Source organism: Varanus komodoensis, unplaced genomic scaffold (assembly GCF_004798865.1).
Source record: "Varanus komodoensis strain SLA01 unplaced genomic scaffold, ASM479886v1 scaffold12, whole genome shotgun sequence".
Lineage (NCBI taxonomy): Eukaryota > Metazoa > Chordata > Lepidosauria > Squamata > Varanidae > Varanus > Varanus komodoensis.
This window is the reverse complement of record NW_025335349.1, coordinates 21,706,281-21,733,047: the sequence shown is the minus strand read 5'-3', so window position 1 is coordinate 21,733,047 and position 26,767 is coordinate 21,706,281. Positions and strand designations below refer to the sequence as shown.

The following is a 26,767-nucleotide window of genomic DNA, read 5'->3' as shown; positions in this document are numbered from 1 at the left end:
TTCAAAACTGAAGATTCACATCTCTTTAAGGTGTTTTCTTGACTTGGATTGAAAATCCCCCATCATGGACAATATGAATTACTGGCCATCTGGTAGTGTTAAACACATTGCATTGACAGAAACAGTTGCTAGCATTTTATTTATTGAAAGCTTTTCTATCCCATCCCCTACAAATGTCTTGGGACGGCTTTCAGTAAATAACAGGAGCATGACAGGAGACCAGCACTACCCATGGAACTAGCCAAAGGGCCACGCCTGGGATGGGACAAGTAAGCAAAGGTCCTTCCAGGAACTCCACCAACTTGCCCCAATCTGGAATGAACGGTTTACTTCAGGCAGCTCCAAGTTGTGCTGCTTGCTAGCACTAGCTTCCCGTTCTGTTAGCTATCATTAGCCAGCAGCATTGCCAACTTGGTGCCACCAGATGCTCAAAGTACCTGCTGAAGATTGATATCAAACTTTGTAAGGTAAAGAACCCCGTTCTGCCCAGTGGATGAATTCAGTCACAGTCTGGGGCCGTTGGCCAAAGATGGAGTTGAAGGTCAAGGCCAAGTACACGAAATATACACATAATATGGCATCATATTATAGCTTAAAGCTTTTTGATGCTCAAAGCTTTTTCTGTGGATATGAATGTGCCTTCAGCTGTCTTTTATAGTCCTCACCAGGGTATCTACAACTCCAAGATATTGTTATAGTATGTCTTTTCCTCAGGGCTCTTAAAATTTATGGACATGGTGTCCACAATGCACCCCCTTGTTTAAGTATTGGAAAGAACTCATTTTCGTGTCTAATTATCCAGAATTTCTGAAGCTCTTTTTGCCTAGAGCTCAGTGTTGTCAAGAAATGACCTATTTCTCACAGAGGTGGCCACTGTGTCAGAACTGTCTCAATTTGGGCTGTAGATAGGAGCTTACATGCTCCTTCATGTAATAAATCTATAAATACACTTTCTGCATAGTAAACCTAGGAAGCTTCCTCATGCTAAGATTGCCTCTGTAGCCTCTGAACACAGCTGCAAGGAAACCAACATTGAAAGAGGGTCAATACCTCCAAACCTTTCTTGAAGGCATCTAGTTGGCTACCGTGGGAAGTGGGATGTTGGACTAGATGAACTTCTGCTCTGATCAAGTGGGACTTCTTTTATGGCATTCCTAGGAAGGGCGTGGAAAAACATCATCTCAGGAAGAACAGCTTGGACATAAAGCTGTATGCTTAGTAGCCTCAATAGCTCCTATGGGGACAGGGCCACATGGTGCCCCGTATGTGTGCAACAAGGAGATTGCACCCCAAAGACTGCCATGTGAATGAGTGCTAACTCAGAATATATGTTGGAATGTCTTTATCATTAAATGCACCTGGGGGATTTAAAAATGGCACTCTGCCGTCGGTTTTTTTTTAGGTTGACTCTGGGTTTTTTCTATAAAGCCTCACAAAATCAATTTTTGCCTCTTGCAGTATTCTTTATCCTCCACTCCCCCCAGAAGAACTAGTCAAGCCCTGGTTTTTCTGGTCACTGAATGCCTTCCTTCTTCTCACCTTTCTTGGGAGGAATTTCAGCATTTTTGTTTATTGGATTTCCCTTAGACAGATTAGTAGTTGTCAGGGAAGCATCTGTTTGCAGTAACTGAACATTTGCTATTTGCAGAATTAAAGATGTCAAAAGAGGTAAAGCTCTAGAAACTGAATATTTTCCCACCCCTCCAGGCCAAGCCTTTGGGTGTTTCCATTTTTGTCTCAGATGATGGCATAAGGCAGAACATTTAGTGCAAAGCACAGGTAACTGATGCAAAAAACAATCTGATGTTTTCCATGTTGTTCCTGTTACTTCCCTCCCTCCCTCTCTCTCTCTCTCTCTCTCTCTCTCGGGGGGGGGGGCATCCTGTCTTGGAGAGATGAAAGCCCTAGAAAAGCCCTAAAGAAGCTTCCCCAACTGGGTGCCCTCCAGATGCATTTGACTGCAGAAGAACATACAGGGCCAACCAACTGCTTGTAAGAAGCCCACAAGTAGGACATGAATCATGGCTATTAATGGCAATGGTCATGGTGGCTGTAGACTGCCGCCAGTACTAGAAGCAGTGCTCACCCGTTGCTGAGGAACATGGATGGAAGGGTGTTCTTGCACCCCTATTCAATTTGTGGGCTTCGCACAGGTAGATGGTTGGCCATTCTGGGAACAAGCTGCTGGACCAGCATGCCTCTTACGTACAATAGTAAGCCAAGCCTAGTTTGTTACTTTCATCAACAGTTTTTGTTCCCCACAAAATATAACTCCTTTTCCACCCATTTGGACAGAGTTATGAAAGTTTGTGCAACAAGGGGTAGGGTGTGGAAGAGGAAAGAGTGGATTGCCATTTCTGTTAAGGTTTTGTTCCTTTAAATGTGTCTGTGTCTGTGTTTCTTTAATTTTAACTTTTGGCAACCACTTGCAGAACCTCAGCTATTGGGAAGGATAAAAATGGACTAAGTAAATAAATAAATGTGGCCCCTTTCTCAAGGTGGATAAGCAGGGATTCCTCTGCCCCCAGCCAGTTGCACTTGGTTGACTCACTGGGCAGACGGGGAGATGGGGATGCTTTCTTCACCCTGGTGAGTCACAAATGCCAGAGCAAAAATCTTGTCACGCAACATTGGAAGCCAATGAAATGTGGCTGAGGCCCTGTTGCCTCGGCAACAGGAGGCACCCCCTCTGCAGATTAGGCAAGATCAGGGGCAGCAGCCAAGTAAAGAACAATGAGTGTGGATAGCTGTGAAAAATGGGTGAAAGTGTCAGGTAGGTGGTGTAGTTTGGGGGTAAATGCTTGCACTCCTTGAAGTGGCAGCTCTCACGGCAAAGCTCAAAGTGCTTGTTGATCCAGAGCAGTGCTACTACTTAACTCTGCTACCTGAGGGCAGTGGAGATTAGCAGTTTCAACATCAGTGAGTAAGTGTCTCCATTCCAGTTGTAGGCTGAACCCTTAAGGAGCTGTCCTTGGTACTGACCCTGCTTAGGGGACTGGGATTCAGTTCCGCAGATGACTAAAGCCAGAGTGGATAGACTGCCCCACTGAGATGGAAGCCACCAGTCTGCACTGGGGCTGCACTCCATGGACTTCTGGGCTGGGCTGGACATTTCTTTCAGCTGGGAAATGCCATGGCCTGCTATGGGCCACTGCTGGCCACGGCCCCATGCGGCACACTGTATCACAGCAGCTTCTTCATGAAGAAGGCTCTCCTGGAAGAGTGTGGGAGAGCTGCCTCTTCGAGTGGAGCATTGCTTGAGTGACAGGCGTGTCTTGTGCCTCTTCATTCTTGACTCCTGTCTTGTTCCATGATCCCATCTTCTGGTTTGCCCTCTGATCCTGAGAGCGGTTTGCCCCAGACTCTTCTTCTGGGCTTCAGAATCACTCCAGTCCCTGGCTTAACCCTTCCATTCCTACCCCTGCCCTGAGGAAGATGCAGCAGAGGAAGAAATTTTGGCTGCCTCTGCTCCTTCTGTGCCCTCCCAGCCTGCGGGTATGACCCCTCAGCCTTCCTTAGAGTGTGAGAGGAGTTCCTAGAAGTGTCTCTGCTCTACTGCCACATCCTGTTCCACATCCAAACCAGAACCCTTTTAAAAGCACAGCCACCGCCTCCAAGTAAGTGGGGCCAACTGCAGGGTGGACCCTGCTGTTCATCGTAAGTATTCTGCTCCTTGTCTTACCATAATGGGAGGGCTTCCACCAGCACACCTCACTGGGAGCTTCCTGAGGTCCCAGTAAAGCTTGTCTCAATCTGAGCATGGCTTCCTGAGTCAAGATATGTTCTCAATCTTACTTTGCCTGCTGAATCCCTCATTACTGAAACTTTTCCTGACTTGTTCTTACCTAAGTAAGGTAAGGTAAATTCATCAGCAGGGCATTAAAGGGGAGTTTGAGAAATTATTAGAGGGGATTTCGGTGGCTACCAGACCTGATGCAGCATGCCTGTGTGCGCCAGTTGCTGGGGAGCATGGGTCTGAGGGTGCTTGCGGCTGCCACTGTGTGAACAGAGTGCTGTACTGATGCACCCTTGCTCTGGCCCAGCAGGACTTTTCTTTGCTGCTTGTGCTCTTCAGACTGGCACCACTTCCCCCTTGTGAACCCCAAGACTCAGTGGCAACAGGTCAGCCACTGGAGCACAATGATGATTACAGTGGCACATTCATATAGCTCTTACCAACAACTGAGATAACAGGTCACTGCCCTAAGGGAATCACTGTGTTCCCAAGCTTGTTTCTTCAGAATTTGCTATGGACTCCAGTTTATCCTTGAGCAGGAAAAAAAACATTAACAGAAGAGCTGTAGTTTCTGCCATTCACTTAGACATGGTTTGGCATTGACTGGTGTGATCATCCATCTAGGAAAAAGCAGTAAACTAAAATTAAACTACCCATCACTGTACAAAACCAAGCCTCCAGAGCACCAACTGGGTTGTATTTCTTTGAAATTTCTCTGAAAGGGTGATGTGTAACTTTCCAAACTGAGAGAGTTTATTTGTTCAAACCTGTAGTTGCAGCCAGTTCTTGGGGAGAAACCAGGAAGCTCCGTAATCTGGAAAGCATCATTTTGTAATACTTTAAATAGGCACAGAAGGACTTCCTCAAGGCAGTAAAAAGTTATTAATTCTTCAACAATTGCTAGATATCAGGCTATGGGATGTACCGCTGAGCATGACTTCACACCAATATGTGCTGGATCTTGCCCAGGGCTAAGGGCAGCAGGAAGTTTGATCCAGCAAGATCGGTACACAGAGCAACATGGGCAGATGTTGTGAAAGAGTGGGAACAGAATCCTGAGAGATGCTGGGATCAAGAATCAGGGAGCTTGTCCAAGGCCAAAAGAAATTGGGCCATAAATGAAAGGATGGAGGGAACCGATAAATAAGGACATAATTTCACCTGCAGCGAGGAACAAGCTGTGTAAGAAGGGCAGGCCATGGCAGAACTAGCTTAAGGCAAGCAGGAAAGGACAGGGAGTGGCAGGGAGTGTTGAACACTAAAGCGAACATTATGGGGAATCCCAAAGGAGGAGAATATGGATCTCAGAAGCGCTTCTCTGTTTTTGCTTCCATAATTCAAGCAACCAGAAATGTTTCTTCCTCTCACATAATATCAGAACTTGGGGTCCTCCCATGGAACTGATTGGTGGGAGATTCTGACCGGATCAAAAAACTTACATGTTCACACAGTGCATAGTTAAACTATGGAGTTTGCTACCATGAGATGGGGCAATGGCTGTCAATGGCTATTACTCAAGATGGCTGCACAATGATGACTTTAAGATGTTATACCATTAAATGCTGCTGCCTTTATGACTCTATTAATTTATGCTAGATATTGTTATTATGATTTAATTGGTTTTATTTTTGGATCCCTGTGTATGATATTTATTTTATTATGTGTTTTATCTTTCTTATTTTGTCTTACTTAATTTTGGTAGCTATTATTTATGGATTTTGATTGTTTCTTGATTTTATTGTGAGCTGTGGATTTTATTGTGCTGTATATTGTACTGGATATTATAGATTTTTCTGTGTTGTAACCTCCCCAGAGGCTAATGGGGTGGCATATAAATTGAATAAATAAATAAAACCCACCTTCGATATTACCTGTGCCTCTCATGTCCAGTTTCTAAGGAATGAGCTTTGGCTGTGCTATGGCATAGAAATGAAATTAGGAAGTATAAGAAGCACACGCAGTCCCGCTGGAATCATGGTGCCTCAGGCCAGGAGGATTTAAGCGGCCCCCACCTGTTCTTATTTTCCCTAAAATCTCCCTACCACCAGTGGTTTAAGAGTTAATTTCTTAATTGGAGACTTTTTTTAGCCCCTCATGAGGTGGGTGGGATTTTAAGGAAAACAAGTGGCAAGGGAGAAGCTCCCAGTCTGGATGAGGACTGCATACCCTTACATGGAAATAAGGGAAAATAGTTGTATGTGTGATTTGGCTCTGTGGACCAGCTAGGCCTTTGTTCCAGTTCATCAGGGCCCTCCTTAAGTTCTTTCACACTGGCCAGGCAATTGACAAGTAGACCAGGTTAAAACATACAGAGTCAGGGAATGTAAAAACAAACCAAGGTTCAAGAAAGAGTGAGCATAACTGATTTGCAGACAGTTGTTCTGTTGACTACCCCACTAGTCGTCTTTCTTTTATAGTGAAGGCAGGAGCCACAGAGCAAACAAGGGTACTAAACGGGTCCACATTCCAATACGTCTGCATTCTAATTTGCAAAAATCCTGGCAATGAGTAATTCTTAGCTCAGAGATGCTGCCAAGATACAGCATTAACAGAGGTCACTACACTGGTGCCTTGTTGAAACATTTGAGAACTGCTGCACTTCCCGGAATGCAAATACTCCATAGCTCTTGACTTGAATCACATCAAGTTCTGCATTGCGTGGGGTGTCCAAAGTGTTCTTGCAGCTAAATTTGACCAGTAGAATTTTCCTCTTAGGGAACTTATCTGAAAGGTGATTGGTAGTGATTGGTTGTACCCAATTTTGCTATGGAATTGACAAAAGCAACTGTTTTCTTTAAATCAATGCAAATCACCCTTTGTTTCCTGGTTGCTATATTTTCACTCTTCAAATGGTAGTTCCTACAGAACAAAATCTTAGCCGGAAAACTTAATGCTAAGTTTCAGCATGTCATTGTGTTGGGTTTGTGCCTGAATTCTTGTTAGTACTTTCAGTTTCACTTTTTTTTAAAAAAGAAAATGCAAAAAGAGTGTGGGAGGTCATAAGCTGATATCAGAATGAGATTGATTATTAACACATTAAGATGCAGTGACTGTCATCCTGTGTGTGGAATGAGATGTACAAACACCCCTTAAAAATAACTTCATTAAAATCGTAAATGATCTTAAAAGTTGTTAATGCAGTGAGACTGAAATGTTAAAGAATTCCAGAATGACACCAATGATGTTAATGTGACCAATATGTGCATTTCTCTGCCTTTACAGAGGTTGCTTCCTGTCAAATCAACAGTGATCATTTCTTGGAGTGGCTGTTTTCAAAAACACCAATTGATTTTTGGAAGGGGCATGGCTATGGATGGCTTGAAAGGGCTATTTTTTCAAGCTCATATGCTTTCTTAAAGGCAGGTTTTCCCTGTGATCCTGAAGGTGGAAGATGAAAATCAATCTAGTTCTCTCTCTCTCTCTCTCTCTTAGTCCTTATTGGCAGTTTCATTGCTACATGGCAAAATGAACAAAGTATCTTTTTTCCTTTGCACTGATACTCTTACATTGGATCTTAACTCTTCTCATGCAAATAAACACTTTTATAATCTTTAGGTCATAGAGAAAAGAGTGCTGGTGAGGGAAACCCAATTAATACTTAAATATCCAGAAGAACAAGTCTCAATTTTAGCTCTCTATCCATCTGACCTTTAAAAGCACTCTGCTGGTCAAAATTCTAGTTCTTTAATGGTTCTTGCACTGGGGAAAAATCTTTCTTATCTGAGGGTTTTTATCCATATGAGTTAGAATGGAGTCAGAGACATGACTTTTCTCTCACTCTTCTTCTTTAAAGCCATTTGAGCTCAGAACAGTCACTGCATCTAATGTGAAGAAAGGTAGCAATTTCTTTTGCCAGAGCAGATCTGGCTTTTCTGTGTCTTCCTTCAGTATTTGGTTCAGGTCAAATTAAGAACGAAAGCTAGAAAGGATTGCCTTACCTGTAGGTGGAGAGGTATTAGACATTCACTGATATTTTAAAATCCAGAACTACCACATTTACAATCCTGAATTGAAACAGAAGCATTTGAGAATTGTTTACAAATTCACAAAAATCATAAGCAGGTTTGACCAGTGTGTATTTTATCCTTTAGTCAATGAAGGAAAGGACACATTTTTAATGTATTATATTTTAATGTTTTGTGAGCTGCCCCGAGGCTTCAGCGAATGGGGCGGCATAGACATTTTCTAAATAAATAAATGAATTTTTGAAAAATGTACATAAAAATGCAGATTTGCCTCATTTGAAATGCACACTTTTCCTATTCAATTAAGCTGCAAAATAAGTTGAAAACTAATTGGGTATGAGACAAAACAAGCTTCATTTCTAAGAAATGTGATGGTCTGAAAATTCCTGGGCCCTCTATTCCTGCTGGTAGCCTTCACAGCAGCAACTAAGTGAAATCAGCAGGGTACATCTTGTGATAGAGTTCCACTTTGTTGTAGACAGCATAAGAAAGGTTTTTCCCTTTTCCCCTTTCCCTTTCCCCCTTTTTCCTCGTTGGAGCTACCCTACTCTGTCTCCACCCCAGGCATTGGCTCACTCATTTCACTTAGACATCTACTCTTGCTGTTTCACAATGTAAGTTTTTGACATGCTTATAACAGTGGTGCAGAACCTCTTTCAGTCCAAGGGCAAAATTCCATTTTGGAGAACTGTTTTTATTTATTTATTTATTTATTTATTTATTTAAACATTTCTATGCCGCCCCTTGCCGAAGCCTCGGGGTGGATCACAGCACAGAATAAAATACAATAAAATAAAAAAATAACAATATAAAATTAACAATATAAAATAAATAATAATATAAAAGAAGTCACCCTTGCCAGATAACTGTTTGTGTCCTGAGTGAGAAGGATGGATGTTTTAGGTACTTGTCCTCTAGGACTGCTGGCTGGGCTTCAGGAGAATCAGAATCAGAAAGTGAAGCAGAACTGTGGGGAGCCTGAGAATGTAGGACAAGCTGAGCCTCTTGGTGAGGGAAGCAGAGATGCTTCTCCTAAGTCTGGACTCCCCAGGTGGGCAGACAATCTCTGGGAGCAGCCAAGGTATAAAGCTGGCAGAAGGGGACTTGGAACAGAGGAGTTTCTCATGCTCAGGAGGGGTGAGCGCAGCTCCTGACCCCATCAGCAGGGAAAGATAGAGGACCGGCCTGTAGAGAGGAGGTGTGCTCACTTTCAGACGGTCCCTCCCGAAGGGATGGGGCCCAGGCATGTTCATAAGGAGAATTCCCAGAGGTGATTACTGGATTGGGCTCAGCATACTGCCCTGTGCATGCTCAGAGATTCATTCCAGGTGTTTTGTGCTCTTGGGTCAGCAAAGGTGCTTTACAAGGAAAAAAGGCTAGGCATATTTGCCAAGAACCTCCTCTTTGGGCCCCTGCAGAGCAGACCTGAGTCTGGGGAGCCAAGCCCAGGGAATCTGATGGATTGTCACACCTGAATACATTCCTCATACATCCTTAGGCAGAGCTTATTAGCATTTTAGAATGGGGAAAGATGCACAAAACCCGAGGAGCCACCAAATGGCTGGTAATCAGGGAAGGGGTTGGCAAGTAGAGGAAGGGATGTGCCTTCAGGCAAACTCAAGAGGGGAGGATTTGGTCTGTGGATCTGCACCTTAGTTGGCTAGCTCTTAGAGCAACTAGGAGCATTTCAGAAATGCTCACGGAAGGACATTTCAAAATGCATCAAGTGCATGCTACCTCCAAAACTATATCGTAATTCAAATAGAATTTTGACATCCTAGGAAATCCTTGAGTTTTTTGTCAAGTCACAATGTCTAGCATCCTTGTTTCCCTGGTCCTGTTAACTGTAATGTGTGCTAACCCTCCTTCAGTTTTTCAAACATAATTATTTAAATGAAAGTCACAAAACTCTGAACAGCAGGTTCTTGTTTTCATGGTTTCTGGAAATAACAAAAAATCTTCCAAATATCATCAAAGAATTTCTAAAAGGATTGGGTTTTTTGCTTCCCTCCCATGGCTGTAAGAATTCAGTCATTATACATTATATCCCAAACACTTAGAAACCATCTTTTCCTGACCTGACACTTGTTTACTGTTCCAGTTTGCCACCTCTGGCAGCTGTCAACAAATCAGAAACCAGTTCTGAATGCTATCTATTTATTACATTTTCTCTAAAGTTACTCTCCCTGAGCAGAGCCATACCTGATGGGCATGTAGAAAGTCATGCACTCAAAAAAGATTTTCAACATGTTGCTTCTTTTCCCCCTTACATTCCTCCCCTGTTTCAATCAAAGGTATTGAATCACATATAAGGCAGCTTTTGCTCATCAATTGCTCCTTGTAACTTGTCCAACTTAATCTCAGAAAAGGATCTGTCAATGCTCAGGCTTACAACATTTTAGCAGCAAAATCTATGGGCCAAAGTAACATGGGTGGAAAGAATGAGCTTGGAGAAGTCCCACTAACTTGCACATGCAAGAAGCACAAGGGGTCTATTCCTGCCTCCCACATCTCCAATCAGTCCATGTTCCATCCAAGTAGCTGTTCGGGACCTGGTACTGTTCTTCCACCCATAATGCAACCTCTTTTAATCCCCCACCATTTCCATCTATCAGCCTATCCACCAAAAGGAGACATTCTGTAGAATAGAGACTGGGCTGGCCCAGGACATTTTGCTATTTGAGGCGAAGAACAAGATGGCAACCCCCCTGATTTCCTGTTCAAAACCCAACTGCACTGGCAGCTAAATCTTACACGCCAGTTAGAAAACAGTTCCCTTTACTGGACGTGAAGGCAGTGGGCAAGCCTAGGAAAAGAGGACGTGACCATCTGGGCAACCCCTGCAAGCTGGATTTGTCCTCCTGGACTGAAATCTCCCTGCTTCTAGAGCCACCTCAGTAGCTCTGAAGAAAAGTGTGTTCTTTCTTTAGGATGAAAATTCATAGCAGCCACCATCTCAGAACAGGGACCTTAACCCAAGTGAAGTAAAAGAAGGTGACCAGCACTCGCAGATCTGTAAATACTTACATTTTGAAAAACTTCCGGCTATCTGATAATTGGGGCACCATTTTCATCGATCAAAAGATGAATCATTGTTTTGTTGGGAGGTATCTAGCTCTGTTAGACTTCATAAAATTTGTGGAATCAAATAACAGAGTTTGGAATGGGGGCTTGGCTAGGCAGACTTAGCTCAAATTTTAGTTCTGTCCTAAGATTGCTGGGAGAAATATCAACAACCTCAGATATGCAGATGATACTACTCTAATGGCAGAAAGTTAAGAGGAACTAAAGAGCCTCTTGATGCGGGTGAAGGAGGAGAGTGCAAAAGTTGGCTTGAAACTCAACATTAAGAAAACTTAGATCATGGCATCCGGTCCTCTCACTTCCTGGCAAATAGATGGAGAAGAAACGGAGGTAGTGACAGATTTTATTTTCCTGGGCTCCAAGATCACCGCAGACGGGAACTGCAGCCAAGAAATTAAAAGACACTTGCTCCTGGGGAGGAAAGCTATGGCAAATCTAGACAGCATACTAAAAAGCAGAGACATCACCCTGCCAACAAAAGTACATATACTCAAGGCTATGGTTTTCCCAGTTGCAATGTATGGCTGTGAAAGCTGGACCATAAGGAAGGCTGAGTGCCAAAGGATTGAGGCCTTTGAATTGTGGTGCTGGAAGAGACTCCTGCGAGTCCCTTGGACCACAAGGTGATCAAACCAGTCAGTCCTAGAGGAGATCAACCCTGACTGCTCTTTAGAAGGCCAGATCCTGAAGATGAAACTCAAATACTTTGGCCACCTAATAAGAAGGAAGGACTCCCTGGAAAAGAGCCTAATGCTGGGAACAATAGATGGCAAAAGAAGAAGGGGACGGCAGAGGATGAGGTGGCTGGATGGAGTCACTGAAGCAGTCGGCGTGAGCTTAGGTGGACTCCGGGGGAAGGTGGAGGACAGGAAGGCCTGGAGGAATGTTGTCCAAGGGGTTGCGATGGGTGGGACACGACTTAGCAACTAACAACAACAAGATCTTACTGGATAACTCAAATGAAATTGCAGATATCATGACAGATGAACAATCATTACATTGAAATGTTATGTTGTGAAATGTTAAAATATAATTTTATTTCATCTTGAAAAGCTAGTTTGGTACTGAACTGCTGTCTGCATATCAGTGAATCACAAATGGGGGAATATCTCTTGGACTATTGATGAATGGCTCCTAAGAGTATGGGATACAGTGTGTATATATTTATAAAACTGTATTATTCAAAGAAGACAACTACACAATATACTTATTGAAAAGTAGAGTTTGCTTATTATGCATTGAGAACAATGGAGTGTAAGATGCCGCAAGTATATTCATTGTTAGAAATATCGCTCGCTTTCGCTCACATGCATATTAATATGCAACGGGTGTCTGAGAGTACTTTATGTACTGCACCATTTCCTTTTATAAATCAATGGTATGGAAATATGGTTTTGTAATTATAAATAATAATCTTAACAGATTGATCGAGTACATGTTGCAGCACTTACTACTGCATTGATAATGCTCGACTTTTCGGTGGTAATGAAGTGTTGGTAAAGTTGTGTTATGGCAGGCTTTGAACGGGGGCAGCACTGCATGATTGGAGTTCTATGTGCAAAGAACTGCTCTCTGAGGAGAATATTTTGATTCAGAAGACTTTAGGACCATCTATGCTACATTATATTAAAGTTTTTGCACATCTCTTACTTTCCGTTCTTTCAGATTTTACAAACCGGTTGGCAAGTGTTTTTTTTGTTGTTGTTGTTTTGTTTTAATCCCATTTAATTATTTTTCTAATTTCATTACCTTAGTCAGGCTGTCTTAAATTGTTTATATGTAATATGGGATTAACAATGTGCAATCAAGAATATCGCTGAATACCCCTAAGAATACCTAACTGCCATAGGAAAGATAAACGTTACGTCTATGAGCAGAGAATAGAACAGGAAGCTATTCTGTTGATGCAGAGTTAAGATTTTACACAAGGCTTTGTAATTATGATTGTGAAAACTTAATAAGCCATTTATATTTTTAATAAAATTGCTGGCTGATTGAAGCCTGTTTACCAGCTGTGTCTTGGCATTTTCCATATTTATGCAAATGAGGCATGAATATATGAGTTAGCTTCCGTGAAACTGGTGTACAGAATTTTATTGGTGTGGATAGCTGACTTAAGATCAGCCTGCTTTCTTTCTTTAATTCATTTTTATTTATTTATTTATTTATTTATTTATTTATTTATTTATTTATTTAAAACATTTCTATGCCGCCCCATTCGCCGAAGCCTCGGGGCAGCTCACAACATTGAGTTTTATACCACTCAATAGCCAAGACTCTCCCTGGTGCTGAGTGGAGTGACCCTCCTGTAACTTATCTGTGTCCCTGGAGGTCTGAAGGCCAATCCAGAAGTCCTATTTTTAGGATAACAGTGGTGCAGCTTTCCAAATAATGGGCTGATGAGGAGGGAGGTGAAGGAATATTAATGGAGGCTGAAGTTGCACAGAGATTTCTTTTGTTGTGCATCAACTGCATCTATCCTTTAACCTATAGTAGTGCTGCTTTTAATTTTCTATTTCTATTGACATCAATTATTTAAACTCATGAATATTCACAGACAACCTCAATTTAGTATTCTTAATTCTATTTAGTAAATTAAAAAGTACAAGATAATGTGGAAGCTGTGGAGTTGTAGAAAAATTGCTTTGTGAGGTTGAGCTGCTGAACACTGGACATCGCATTTGTTCAGAACTGGTAAACAAAGTCCTGTATTTTCAACCCTTGGTTTCCATTGTTGACTTGGAGGGCAGCCCATTGATTGCTTGAACCCAAATTATGTTTCTGTAGCAAAATGTGGGCAGGCACACTCCACATTCAGAAATGAACTGGACAGGCGATTGAATTTCGCTTCAGCACTGGCAATGGAACCATGTCCTCTCCAGCACCTTGGAGGAGCAAAAGAGTCCGTGTGGAACATGCAGTTCTGTCTTCCACTTGCGAAGAATGTCTGGGAACTCTGCAGGAATGTCTGGGAAGCTGCCGATGCCACCACCCCACAACATCTGCTGCCTGAAGTGACTGTTGCCCCACTTGACCTAATCACAGGGCTGGCCCTGGCTGTGTGCCTGCCTCTGATGACATGCTCCTATCCTGCAGTGAAGCTGCTGCTACTACTTGGCCAGTGGAAAGCTGAATATTCCCCTTCTTTCCCATTTGGAGAATAAGCACATTAATCTTTTTCCTGTGTCAGTGTCTTACTGATCCCTCTAGCTCAGGATACTGCCTACCTATTTACTGGTAGCATCTCTCCAGGGTTTCCAACATGGATGTTATCCCTGGAGATACTGCAGACTGAGCCTGAGGACTTTTGGAGAGGATCTAACAATATCCCAGCACTAATACTAATGAAACTGTGCTAAAGCAAACCACAACTTGTGTCTGCTAGAGCAATGGAGAACGGTGCAGAATGCCAGGACAAAGTTGGAGCCTATTCACAGCATGGCAAGCATATGCTCTGTCTCTGAGTTCCAGCCTTTCCCCTGCCTTTCTACTAGTTCTGAGGAGATTCAGCATTGTTCTTTCCTTGGGATACTGAATCCCCCAAGAAAAGCTTTGAATCAGCCCTGGACTTCAACTGGCAGCCTGTGCACCTGGAAAAGGATTGACATAATATGTTCGCATAAAGCAGTCCCCATGAACAATCTTGCTGCCTGTTTTGGATCAGTTGAAGTCTCTGGGCCATTTTCAAAGATAGCTGCATATGCAGCATATTGCGTTAATCCAAATGAGATGTTACCAGGGCATGGATTACTGTTGCCAGGCTCTGTCTGTCCAGATAGGGTCATAGCTGGTATATCAGCTTAAGCTTGTGCCTCAAGTGACAGCTCTGGATCCAGGAACACCCTCAAACTACAAACCGTGTTCTTTGGGGGAGTGCAAGCCCATCCAGAACTAATTGAATACCACCCAACTGGTTAGACAAACCACCTCATCTTGTCTGGATTGAGTCTCGGTGGGTTGACCCTCAGCCATCCATTCCCATGCTCAGACACTGATTCAGAGCAGAAATGGCCTCACCTGGGTTGGATGAAAAGAGAGCTACAGCTGAGTGTTGTCTGCATATCGATGGCACCTCCGCCATATCTCCAGATAACCTCCCCAGTGATTTCATGTAGCTGTTAAACAGTCTATCTATCTATCTATCTATCTATCTATCTATCTATCTATCTATCTATCTATCTAAAGCTAGTGTATACCATCCAACTACCACAGTCTCAGGATGGTCTTACAATAAAAATAGAATAAAATGAAGCATTGCATCCAATGAATAAAACCTACATTAAAACCTAATCAAATTTAAAATAATGGGTAAATAAAAAGGTTTTAGCCTGGCGCCAAAAAGAATACAGAGTTGGCACCAGGCAAACCTCTCTGGGGAGTGCATTCCGGAGCCAGCATGCCACCACTGAGAAGGCCCTTCTCTAGGTAGCCACCCTTTTAATCCCCTTCTAGAAGGGCTCCTGTAGAAGGACTTCCACACCAGATCTTAGGGCAGGAAGGCATATAGGGAAGGAGATCCTCCCTCAGATATCCAGGTCCTGAGCCGTAGCCTAGGGGGTAAAATGGAACCCTGGGGTACCCTATGGCTTAATTGCCATGGTGCAGAACCATAAGCACCACTGTTGAAGGAGCAGCAGACTTCAGGCTTATAGGATCAACTTTTTTTTTAAACTAGGACCTTTAAGATCCAGCAGCTGAAGCATAGTGTCAAAGACCTACTCTTAGAATATACCCACATAATTCCCACATACAAATCTGCTTCTGGTTGCTTGCAAGCTTTCTTTATTTCAGCAGAATAATTTTCAGGTGGGAAGTGTGAGAGAAGAGTCATTTTATTGGTGCTATCATTCAGTGACTGAGACTCAGAAATACTTGCCAGTTAACACCAGATCACCCTGAGTTCAACCAGCAGATGCAGATTTACCTCCTGTTCACCGTGATCCATTGCAGTGGTTGATGGCTTTCTGTGCAGCATCAGATTAACATGGACAGTGTGTCCAGCTGCTGCCAGATACAATCTAATACATTGACCAATTCGCGCTGGTCATCTCATACTGCAAAGACCTTGAAGGCTCTTTATTTGACAAGAATCCCATAAATCCTACAGCTCTTTCAACAGAGCTGTGTGTGAGAGTTGGTGGTAAGTGTTGGAGGATAGCTGGTACAGGATGGGAGTACAACAAAGCAGTAGATAATAATCCTTAATTGCTTCATTTCGTCAGCTTGTGCGTGTCTGTTTGAATAGCATATGTCTATGGGCATATTTATTGAACAGTTAGCGCATCCAGGAAATAGGTTTGTAAATGTATATGGGACAAGCAATGTAGATTTATGGGTCTGTCTGCTGAAGTTTTAGATCTGTGCTTAATTTGTTTTGTGAGTCTGTTTGGTTCTTCCTGAGAGCTCTAAAAATGGTTGTCTCACATTTTACAATACACTGCCAAAGGAACCAAATATGATTTGTGCTTGAATTTATATTTCAGTGGGGAATTCAAGTTATGATGATTTCCTCCCATTGAAAACATCAGGTCCTCCCAAATATGTTCAACTGAAACACAGAACTGTCTTAACAGTCTTTTATACCCAAGACTTGTAAAGAATCGATATCGTTCCCATCAGAACAGTAAATTACTTACTGAACCACTTCCAGTAATCACGATGTACAATTTCATATTAACTCTTCCCCTTCTCCACTCAGGCGATTCTTGACGGTCTCTGCAAGCTTCCATCCCACCCACGCCACACACACAGAGGGGTAATGGGCTGAAAACCCAGTTAGATCGTTTACATGGCCAGGGTTAGGTTTAATCTTGCACTAATCGCTAAAGCAGGAGCCAGTGTCTTGCAGCAATTCAGGGAGTTGGACAGGGCAGTTCCAGCTCCAGTTCCCACTTGGCCATGCAACTCTCTGGGGCAACTTCAGCCAGTCACTGACTGTTAGCCAAACCTATTTGATAGAGTTGCTGTGAGGCTAAAGGGCAAAGAATTACGCAGGTGGACTTGGGTTCCCTGATGGAAGAAGCAGGATGTGTGTGTATCAGAGCAAATGAATAAGGAGGCACCTCAGCTAAAGTGCAGCTGGTTTCATGAGGCATGCATTAAGGGGCTTGATGCAAGATGCTAACTTCCAATGGAAGGACAGGGACAGGTCTTTTTGAGGCCACACAGGTCCCTGCGGCCAAGACCTACTACCTCTCTTAATGAATTTCCTGCAGCAAAGACAAAGACTGCAGAAGTGGTGGGAAAAGCCACTGGAAGATTGTATGAATGAGGCTAGGTGATAGCATTAGTCTGAGGATGAGTTCAGGGAGGAGAAGACCATCCATGTCTTTAGTCCTGATGGCTATATGCTAACGTACCGCCAGTTTGTTGTTATTTGCTGTCAAGTCTTCTCTGACTAATGGCAACCCTGTGGATGAAAGCCCTGCAAAATGTCCATGGTAACCTTATCCTCTTCTAAATTCAAGGCTGTGGCTTCCTTTATGTAATCAATCCATCTCTTATTTGCTCTTCCTTTTCTTCTTCCTTTGACTTTCCCCATTGTGATTGTCTTCTCCAGTAAGTTTTGCCCGGTCATGATGTTTCTGAGGTATGACAGCCTCAGTTTTGCCCTTTTTGCTTCTAGGGATCTGGCTTGATTTGATCTCAGACCTACTCATCTGTCCTTCTGCCAGTTCAGGGTTTTTGCAAAGCTCTCCTCCAGCTCCATGGTTTCCATAGAAGCTTCTGTATAGCTGAAGTGCCTGATCCTGCCTAATTTTGGAAACTAAGCAGGGTTGGGCCTGGTTGAAATCCGGATGGGTGTCTTAAATGTCGGGAATCATCCAGAGAGCTCCAGCTTCAGGCAGTATAGAAATGTAATGTGGTGGTGGTGGTGGTGGTGGTGTTTCTACCTCCAGTACCAGAGGCATTATGACTGTGCATACAAGTTGCCAGTGCGCTGGAGCCACTATGTGAGCAGAATGCTGCACTCCAATCTGGCATGGCTCTTATGTTTGCAGCTACACTGCTCAGAACCGCATGCTCTGATGGGCAGTATCTATACAGTGTCCCCTACAGATGATTTCCCTCACCTGCTCCCTGAACGTTTTAGCTTGAGATATGGAAGCTGAACCTGAACCCTCCTGCATGCAAAGCAAATGCTCTGCCACTGAGCTCAGGTGCCTTTCCTGTAACTCCCATTTCATGATAACATGCTTGCATTTTGTATCACAAATGACTGTGCTGCAGGCAACACGAGTTATCCTCTACCTCCCTTCTGGGGATGCATTAGTCGGATTCTGGACCTGAATCACCAGAGGGGAAGCTAATGAACTTGCTGAGGCAACACATGCTATTTAAGGTCTTTCTCCCCCTTCCACCCCATTGTGAATCAGATTGTTTCACTGGGGAGGATATTAGTGATGCAGGCAGGTTTTATCTGCTAGAATAAGGGCATTCACAGCATGTAGAATATATATTCATTAAATGGAAATCCTTGGGTAATTTCTCTCGCTCTCATTTTTGGATCCAGGCCGTGCGTTGCTCAGGCTTACCGACAAAAAGCTTGAGCGGATGGGGATTGCTCAGGAGAGCTTACGGCAGCACATTCTGCAGCAAGTCCTTCAGCTGAAAGTGAGGGAGGAAGTCCGAAACCTTCAGTTACTCACGCAAGGTAGGAAATGTACTGATAACAGGCCACAGGAAGGAGGGGGGAAAGGCGGTTTCATGTGAGCAGAGTTGACTTTGATATGCACCAGCATGAACTGTTGCACAAAGAGGCCTCATGAGGCCAGGACGCCTTCCCCTGTGGGGAACAAAAGGAAAATAACAAGACAAGAGCAATCTGCGTATTACGGGCTGCCTGTCTGTTGTGATGACAGCATTTTTCGCAAGTTTAGTGCTTCTCAAACACATACTAACTGATCTTCTTTGCTAAGAAAAAGCAGCAAGAATTCAATATTATCTTATGAACGCTGGATGCTGGCAATGTAAATGTTTTTGTGCAGCTGAGGGCAGAATTCAAACGATGGTCTTGACTCAGGGCTACTTCTGAAATTGGCTCTCCAGCACTGAATTTTCCTGCCTTCCAGACATGAATCTGTGAGTGAGTTCATGTGATACTCCAAGTCCAAGGTGGCCTAAAGGCACTGGAGGAGCTCAGCTGTTTTCTGCTAGGGAGTAGATTCAGCAGGGGTCCTCAGGCACTGTGTTCCTTCCTTCCCTGCTCAGTCCTCCAGCTGGTATCCCAGGGAACCTGGAGCACTGAGGAGCAAGATGACAACTTCTGAGCATGGGAACTCTCGGAAGCTGCCATCCATATAACATTAAAGTAATCAAATCTCCTGTGTTGGATGATGGTACCAAAGAGATATTAAAGCTGGTGCCAGAGAGGCCTCAGTGGGGAGCTTGTGAATGGGGGGGGGGTACCTCTGAAAAGGCTCTTCTCCTTGTTGCCACAAGCAACAATCAGGTAGTAATCAGAGAAAGCCTCAGCAATTAATTGCTGTGTCTGGGTAAATTGTACTTGGGAGAGGCATTCTGTCATGTATTGTGGTTCCAAGCCATGTAAGGCTTTATAGGTTAAAAACAGCACCTTGAACTGGGCTCAGGCATATTGGCAGGTAATACAAGCAGGGTGGGATTGGGGTTCTATGTTCGGATGGGTTGGTCCCTATTAATCTGGCTGCCACATTTTGCACAGACTGCAGCTTCTGAACAGTCTTCAAGGGCAGCCCCATAAAGAGTGCATTTCAGGAATCCAGTCTAGAGATTACTAGAGTGTAGATTACTGAAACTAGGCTATCCCTGTCCAGATAGGGACATCACTGGGCCACCACTGAAACTGGTGGAAGGCACTCCAGGCCACTAGAGCCACCTGAGCCTCAAGTGACAAAGATGGCGCACGGCGCACCCCCCATGTTGCAAGCCTGCTCCTTCAAGGAGAGTGCAGCCCCATGCAGAACAGGTTGCGTTCTCCTCATCTGGCCAGAAGAACCAGCCACTGACAGCAGCTCAGTCTCACCAGGGTGGCGCATCAGTCGGTTAGCCCTCATCCGTGTATCCACAGCCTCACCTGCTAGGGAAGGAAAGGAGAAATAGACCTGCATGTCATCAGCATGTTGCATTTAGATGTTAAGTAGCCTGGTGGGACAAGACTGGCCCATGAGGAGCCTCATGCTGGAAAGCCCAAGGAGCAAAGCTGTATTGAAAGGGACCTCAGCATTTTTGCTGCCAATGCCAAGCCCCTCACTGACTGATTCCTGGTACCCATGATGGGTTTCCTGGGTTTGGATGGCATGAGAACCTTCCATGGGTTCAACAATCCCTAGAGCAACCCATGGGTTGTCAGGTGGTTTGTTGCCCATGGACAAGCTGTCCTGTGTGATTCTGTCTGGGTTCACATGGTATGACAATCCATCATGAGAAACAACCCACAATGGGTCATTGTGTCATGCGAAGCCAGTCACTGAGTTCTGCCCTCCATGTAATAATATGAATATTACATTATGAGTATTATAGTCATGTTAAAATATTAGTATTTAACCTCTAAATTATACTATGATTGTATAGGTACATAAATGGTAAAACATATATGGGAGAAGGAAAAACAAAGGTGCAATATTTCATATTAACCTAATTTGAGAACTGGAGGTTTGCCAGCTCCTCTCAAAGAAAATTTTCTTACCCTCAATGGCCAGGCATTGTTCAATTTCAGATTATCTTCATTTGTAGGAATTGAGAAAAAATGCCCATGGAACACCTTTATGCTACGTAGCTGGTAAAGGCACAAGTGTGCATTTAAAACTGAAAAATGTGTCTGACATTCCTGGATCCCTTTTGCAAGAAGAATACCTGTAGATTTAGGTAACTGGAAACTTAACTTTATTATGTGTCTGTTGCTGAAAGTTGTTTCTAGGAGAGACAATGACCTTGGTAAGAAGCTGGTAAGACTTTTTAAAAAGCAGAAAGAAAATTGAGCCATCTAATCATTTATTTATGATATCCAATAGATTTGGGGTCTGTGGGACCTTGCACCCTTCAGAATAGATAGAACATAAAGAAACTCGCTGTCATGTTTGCCAAGCTCAATATAAGTTTGCACAGTATAATAGGTAAAGGATGGTCCAGATCATCAAATTTAATGCTGATACTTTCCTGGTGTATTTTCCTCTCAGGCCAGTGTTCAGTCTGTCAGTGACATTCTTAAGGGTCATCATCATTATCTTTTTGTTACCATTACTCCTATTTTGGATGACAATATTTGGTACCCTACGTGTCCAAGCAACGTGTCAGTTGTCAGATTCATCCCACTAATGGCGTCTAACACCTTGTCATCATACTGGTCAGGCTTTCAGTGCACTGCTGGTGTCCCATCTCTGTGCTATGTTCTTGCCACATAAAGTAGACCCACTCAGCTTCTGATGTACTGGGCCACATGCAAATGGCCATCCTCCTACTGGTTCATCATGTCTTATGCCTCTGAAGCCTTTTTGAGACTTCTTGGTTGACACTGGGATGTCTTCAGGCTGGTCCTCTAGCAGGTCACAATCTGTAGCTGATGATTTTATACATTAGAGCCAGTACTGTGAATTTGGCCTGGAAACAAATTGGAATTCGGAGTCACTGACGTAGGAGAGTAACCTGGTTGCAGCATTTTCCATGAACTACCATTTCAAATGCTCTTCAGGGGCAGCCCAGCATAGCTCGTGGGAAACAATTAAGGCATGGATCACTGTACCAAGATCTCTCCACTCCAGATCTGTCCTTTCCAAATAGGGAGCTCAACTCACCACCAGCCAAATTCAGGAAAAGTCACTGCCTACTACAGTGGTGACCTGGAGAAGCAATGACACAGAAGCAAAACCAGGGCCAGGAGCGCTCACAAGCTGCAAACCTGATTTTAAGAACATTTCCTTCACTGGCCTGATTTGCCTCTGCTCTTCCCAAAGGCAAACCTGGAGGACCTAGTTTGAAAATGTTAAGTCCAAGAAGCATTTGTATACTCTAGATTCTGTAGGTGCTGACTATCTGTTCACATTGTCTTCTCCTTCTTCTTGGAATTTCCTCTCCTCTCACCTTATTGCTGAAATATCAGTGTGAAATCCTTATCTCAATGCTTTAACATTAATGGCTTTGGTTCAGAATTCTCCTACAAAGTGGGAAGACTGGACTTTGGCACTGGTGTGATGGAATCAGAGCACAGAGGAACTCAGCACCAACATTCCTTTGTTAGGAAGGAGCATTCCCTGTTCCATTTGAACTGAGCATGAATCCTCAGAGCAGCAAGGGGAAGACATTTCCCCTCACCAGGAAAATGCATTGTTCCCTCTTGCAATGGAAAGTATTTTGGGGGTTTGTTGGATCTTGGAGGGTAATTAAAATCCCTTAGGTTGAACAAATGACCTGCTCCTGATGGAGATGAAACCCACTAGCACTGGCTTCTTAGTATTGATCAACATACCCGCTTCAAATGTTATATTCCTCTTGGGGCCATGCCTATGGGTTCTATTAATTTAAACACACCAGAGATTAGAGAAAGCAGGCTGGCTAAGTTCTTAGAATCAGGATCCCTTCCCCAAATTATTATCTTCAAATCCAATCCTAAATGATGAGTATATTTTGCCAGGGAGCATGATGACTTTTTCCTATCAATAGCCGAGGAGGACTGTGATGTAGAAAAATGAACCTGAAGTGACTGCTTCTTACTCTGATGGAAACACACAGTGACAAATTATGAGAATCCCTTTCAGGTAGTTAGCCTTCAGGGATCCCATTTGTAATATTACCCTGTTTAGTGAAGTTAATGCTATGCCAGTCAAGGGCAATTGCTCACAAGACTTAGATTGAGGTCAATAGTTCACCATAGTCCTACTGAACATTCTGGATATAACCCTGGGCTGACTAAGAGATATTGTAGACTTGTCAAGAAGGCCTCCCCAGTGGTTCAATTCTTCACTGTCTAAGCCAATTTAAATTGTGTTGTTGCTCATCTGAAGGACAACTGTGTGTCATCAGCAAGGTACTCAATGTGTCAACTCTTCAACTTTCCAGCATGCATTCTGTTCAATAGATAATACAGTGGATCTATGTGGCCAAAGCTGCTTAAACTCACAGAGACTGTTACTGTACTGCATCTGCCTATTAATCCTTGCTGCACATCAGAAATGTATAGTGTTTTGTAGTTTTATGCACTACAAAATGCACAGCACTATATCATTCGCTGTGAATGGGACTACACCATATTAATGAGACATATGCTTTTAGTTTGGATGAAGTATTTTTATCACTGCAATCTAACAGAGGAGCCCTAACAATGCAAATTTGGGTTAGTTTAGCAGAGGCATTTTTATTCATTAATTTTAACCATTAAAAAAAGAATTATGAATTTTCATGCTCCGTCTTTGTTCATGCTTTTTGCCTGTGTTAGTTTCAATAATGCACATGATCTTAATTTGACTAGAACTTTGATATACGTGCTAATCAGTTTGTTATAATATTGATACAGGTATTTTAAGGAATGAATTTGTAAGGAAGAAATCATCTATGCTATTCTAAAAATTGTATTTTATTTGCTTTTTATTTTTTGAAATAACACTAAATAATCACAATGTTGTATGTCTGCGTTTTCACTGCAGCCCCTGATGAAAGTGACTAGTATTTTGGAAATGTGTTGGGCCATAATAACATGCTTTCCATAGGCACCTGTGATGTCCTTTATATTTTTCCCTTATTGGTGGTTCTTCTGTTGACCTCACTGCACATATGGAATGTATAGTCTCTCATCTGAAGCATAGCTTTTGGGAAATGATGGTAATGAAGGAGAAGAAAAAGGAGGGATTTTTTCAGAAGCAAGCTGCATTTGGGACAAAAATATGGGCATCGTGTAAACAGTCTGGGTAATAAACTGAGGAAGGCAGGGGAAGATCTGAGGAAGGATTTTTTAATTCTATCAGAACCAGAGTAAAATTGTTTCTACAGTCTTTGAACCATGCAGTTAGGTGTTGAAAATGAAACCTGAAGTGTAGCCTAACATATTGCCCTATTTAAGCAGTAGGGAGCCATGTGTCCTTTATCCTTAAGCACAGTCCTCTATTGCAAGGGCTGTCAGAGGACAGTGTGTCATGGCCCAGGACTGGCATCCCTCGGAAACTGAGCCTCCAGTGATTCCAGGGAGACTTAAGAACCAGCTCCTGGCCTTTCTGAAGAAGGATACCTGGCTCAAGTCCCATGTCTTATCCCTGCAATCCCCAGGAGGTGGTTCTGGTTCTGTGGCTTGAGGCTTCTCTAGTAAACAGGGAAATCCTTGGAAAAAGTCTTCAGCTGGCTCCACCTTCTTCAACCCTTGTTTCTTACGAGGAAAAGGCCGCTGGCCCTTTAACAGCCAGATGCATCACTCAATAGGGTGCAGTTTCCAGACTTCTGCCCTGACCATAAAGACTGTCAGGGTTTGCTCCCAGAGTATACTGGAGTGAGTTGTTAATTCTTTAGCTATTGGGTTGCTGGCCAAGGTCCTGAAGCTTTTGTTCTACTTGTGACCCAGCCATCTTGCCACGCCAAGCCTTCTTGCCAGAGCTGTTGTTCAGGACAGAGGACAGATGAAGCATGACATAGTGCTCTGTTTGAAGGCTTCTTCTGAAAGGTGTCCAGTTCTAGTTCAACTGAAAGATAAAAGAAAGGAAGATGGGAGAATGGGGGCCTTGAAGCTGCCCATCAACAGTTAGCACCTGGAAAGAACTTTTAGCAAGTCATACAGCTCAGATTTTCCTTCTGTGGTGAAAGATGCATTGTAGTTCTCTATTTAATTACAGAAATTATTTTTAAATATGCCTGTGTATAAATGTACATATATATTAGCATATGCAAACTTTGTGCAAACCAGTGCCCTGTTGCCTCCGTTTTCTCTTTGATGGATAAAGAGCTGCCCTATTGACTAGCCAAAAGCAAAAGCTTGAGGCTGAAGCTGTGCCCCGCCTCACCATTCCTTCTGTGCCACAAGTGGGCTCAGAGGTCTGAACCCAGCAAGAATGCAGGGAAAGACCCACTTCATTTGCTGGGGAAGTATAACATTCTGGAGTTTGCCCTGGCTCTGGATAAGGAATTTCACTTTGGCCTGATACAGTTCTAACAGGATGATTTGAAAAGCTGAGTTACCAAAGGAATGAGGTCACATGCACCTTCCCTCTTACTTGCTCTGAGATGCAAGCACTAACTCTACAAACTGTGGGGAAATGAAGGGTGTCATGAGACTTTGTTCAAGCTGGCTTGAATGTGAACTGCTTGGGCTCTTGAAAGCATGCCTCATAGGAGAGATGGGTGCTTAAGACCCACCTGAACCCTGGAACAGTTCTCCTATTCAGACCAATCTCCAGGTGAGAGAACAGCCTTCATCCCATCTCAAAAGCATTCTTCTCTTAGAGGCTGTAGAGCACATGTTTGGCATGCAGGAAGTCCCACGTTCAAGCCCTGGCATCTCCATTAGTACTAGAAAAGAATTGTGGCTGAAACCGTGACTGCCACCACCAATTCATGTCAATAGCACTGGACTAGATGGACTAATGATCAGATTCAGTAAAATACTTGCAAAAATATTTACACACAACCTTATTGACTTTCCATATTTTGTTGTGATGCAACCTTCAGTTGAAGTGAAATTGATTGGCATTGTTACCTCTTGAGGTGGAGATGATATTCAACACAGTGAAAGTGATAAATGTTTTAATTGTGACACAAATATTAACTCAACAAATGCAAACTGGCATTCGTTGGTTGCATAAGCACTCACTCCCTTTAGTCAATGTTTGGTAGAAGCACCTTTGGCTGAATTGCAGTGGTGAGTCTTCTTGGGTTAGTCAGTATCAACTTCATGCATCTGGATCCTGTAGAGTTTGTTCATTCCTCCTGGCAAAACTACTCCAGCTCTTAAGGTTGGTGGGCACTATTGGTGAATTGTTGTTGTTGTTGTTTAGTCGCAAAGTTGTGCCTGACCCTCTGCAACCCCATGGACCACAGCACACCAGGCTCTCCAGTCCTCCACCAGCCCCTGGAGTCCACCCAACCCCATGCCCACTAAACCAGTGACTCCATCCATCCACCTCATCCTTTGCTGTCCCCTTCTCCTTTTGCCTTCAATCATTCCCTGCATCAGGGTCTTTTCCAATGAGGCCTTCCTTCTCATTAGGTGGCCAAAGTATTTGCACTTTAGCTTCAGTATCTGTCCTTCCAGAGAACAATCAGGGTTTATTTCCTTTCGGATTGACTAATTTGATCTCTTCACAGTCCAAGATACTCTCAGGAGTCTTCAACACCACAATTCAAAAGCATCAGTTCTTTGGCACTCAGCCTTCCTTATGGTCCAACTCTCACAGCCCTACATTACAACTTGTGAATTGGTACATAGCAACTGTCAAGTCTCGCCACAGATTCTCAATCAGATTGAGGTCTGGGCTTTGACTGGACCATTCTAAGACATTCAGGTTCTTCTTTTTAAAGCACTCTAGCATTCATTTGGCTGTGTGTTTAGGATCATTCTCCAGCTAGAAGGTGGCTCTCCAGCCCAGTCCCACATCCACTGCAGACTGAAACAGGTTTTCCTTTAGAATTGTCCTGTATTTGGCTCCATCTGATCGGTTTCCTAAGTCCTGCAAAGGAAAGGGATTCCCACAACATGAGGCTAACACTACCATGCTTCACTGTGGGGATGGTGTTCCTCTGGCAATGAACACTGTTGGCTTTGCATTTTCCACCAAGGCTAAACACACCAGACTAAATAACTTTGCACCAAAGTTCTACTTTGTTCTTAGTAGACCAGAGAACCATTTTTCCCAACACATTTGCTGTGTCTCCCATGTCATTTACAAGTTGTAAATGGACTTTGATATAGCTTTGTTTCAGCAATGGTTTTCTTTTCACCCTTCTACTATAAAGCCCAGCTTTGTGAAGCATCTGAGTGATCATTGCCCATGGACAGTTTCTCTCAACTCTGCTTCTCTCCATAGCTCCT

General features: G+C 43.3%; 1 protein-coding gene across 1 annotated transcript in view; it reads left to right on the top strand.

Annotated features, from left to right (window-relative positions):
* SAMD12 (sterile alpha motif domain containing 12) overlaps positions 1 to 26,767 on the top strand; it is a 219,406-nt gene that overhangs the window by 73,935 nt on the left and 118,704 nt on the right. Inside the window, exon 4 of the mRNA XM_044421607.1 lies at positions 18,299 to 18,439. Within this exon, the coding sequence (XP_044277542.1) occupies positions 18,299 to 18,439 (141 nt within the window). The remainder of the gene's footprint in view (positions 1 to 18,298; positions 18,440 to 26,767) is intronic.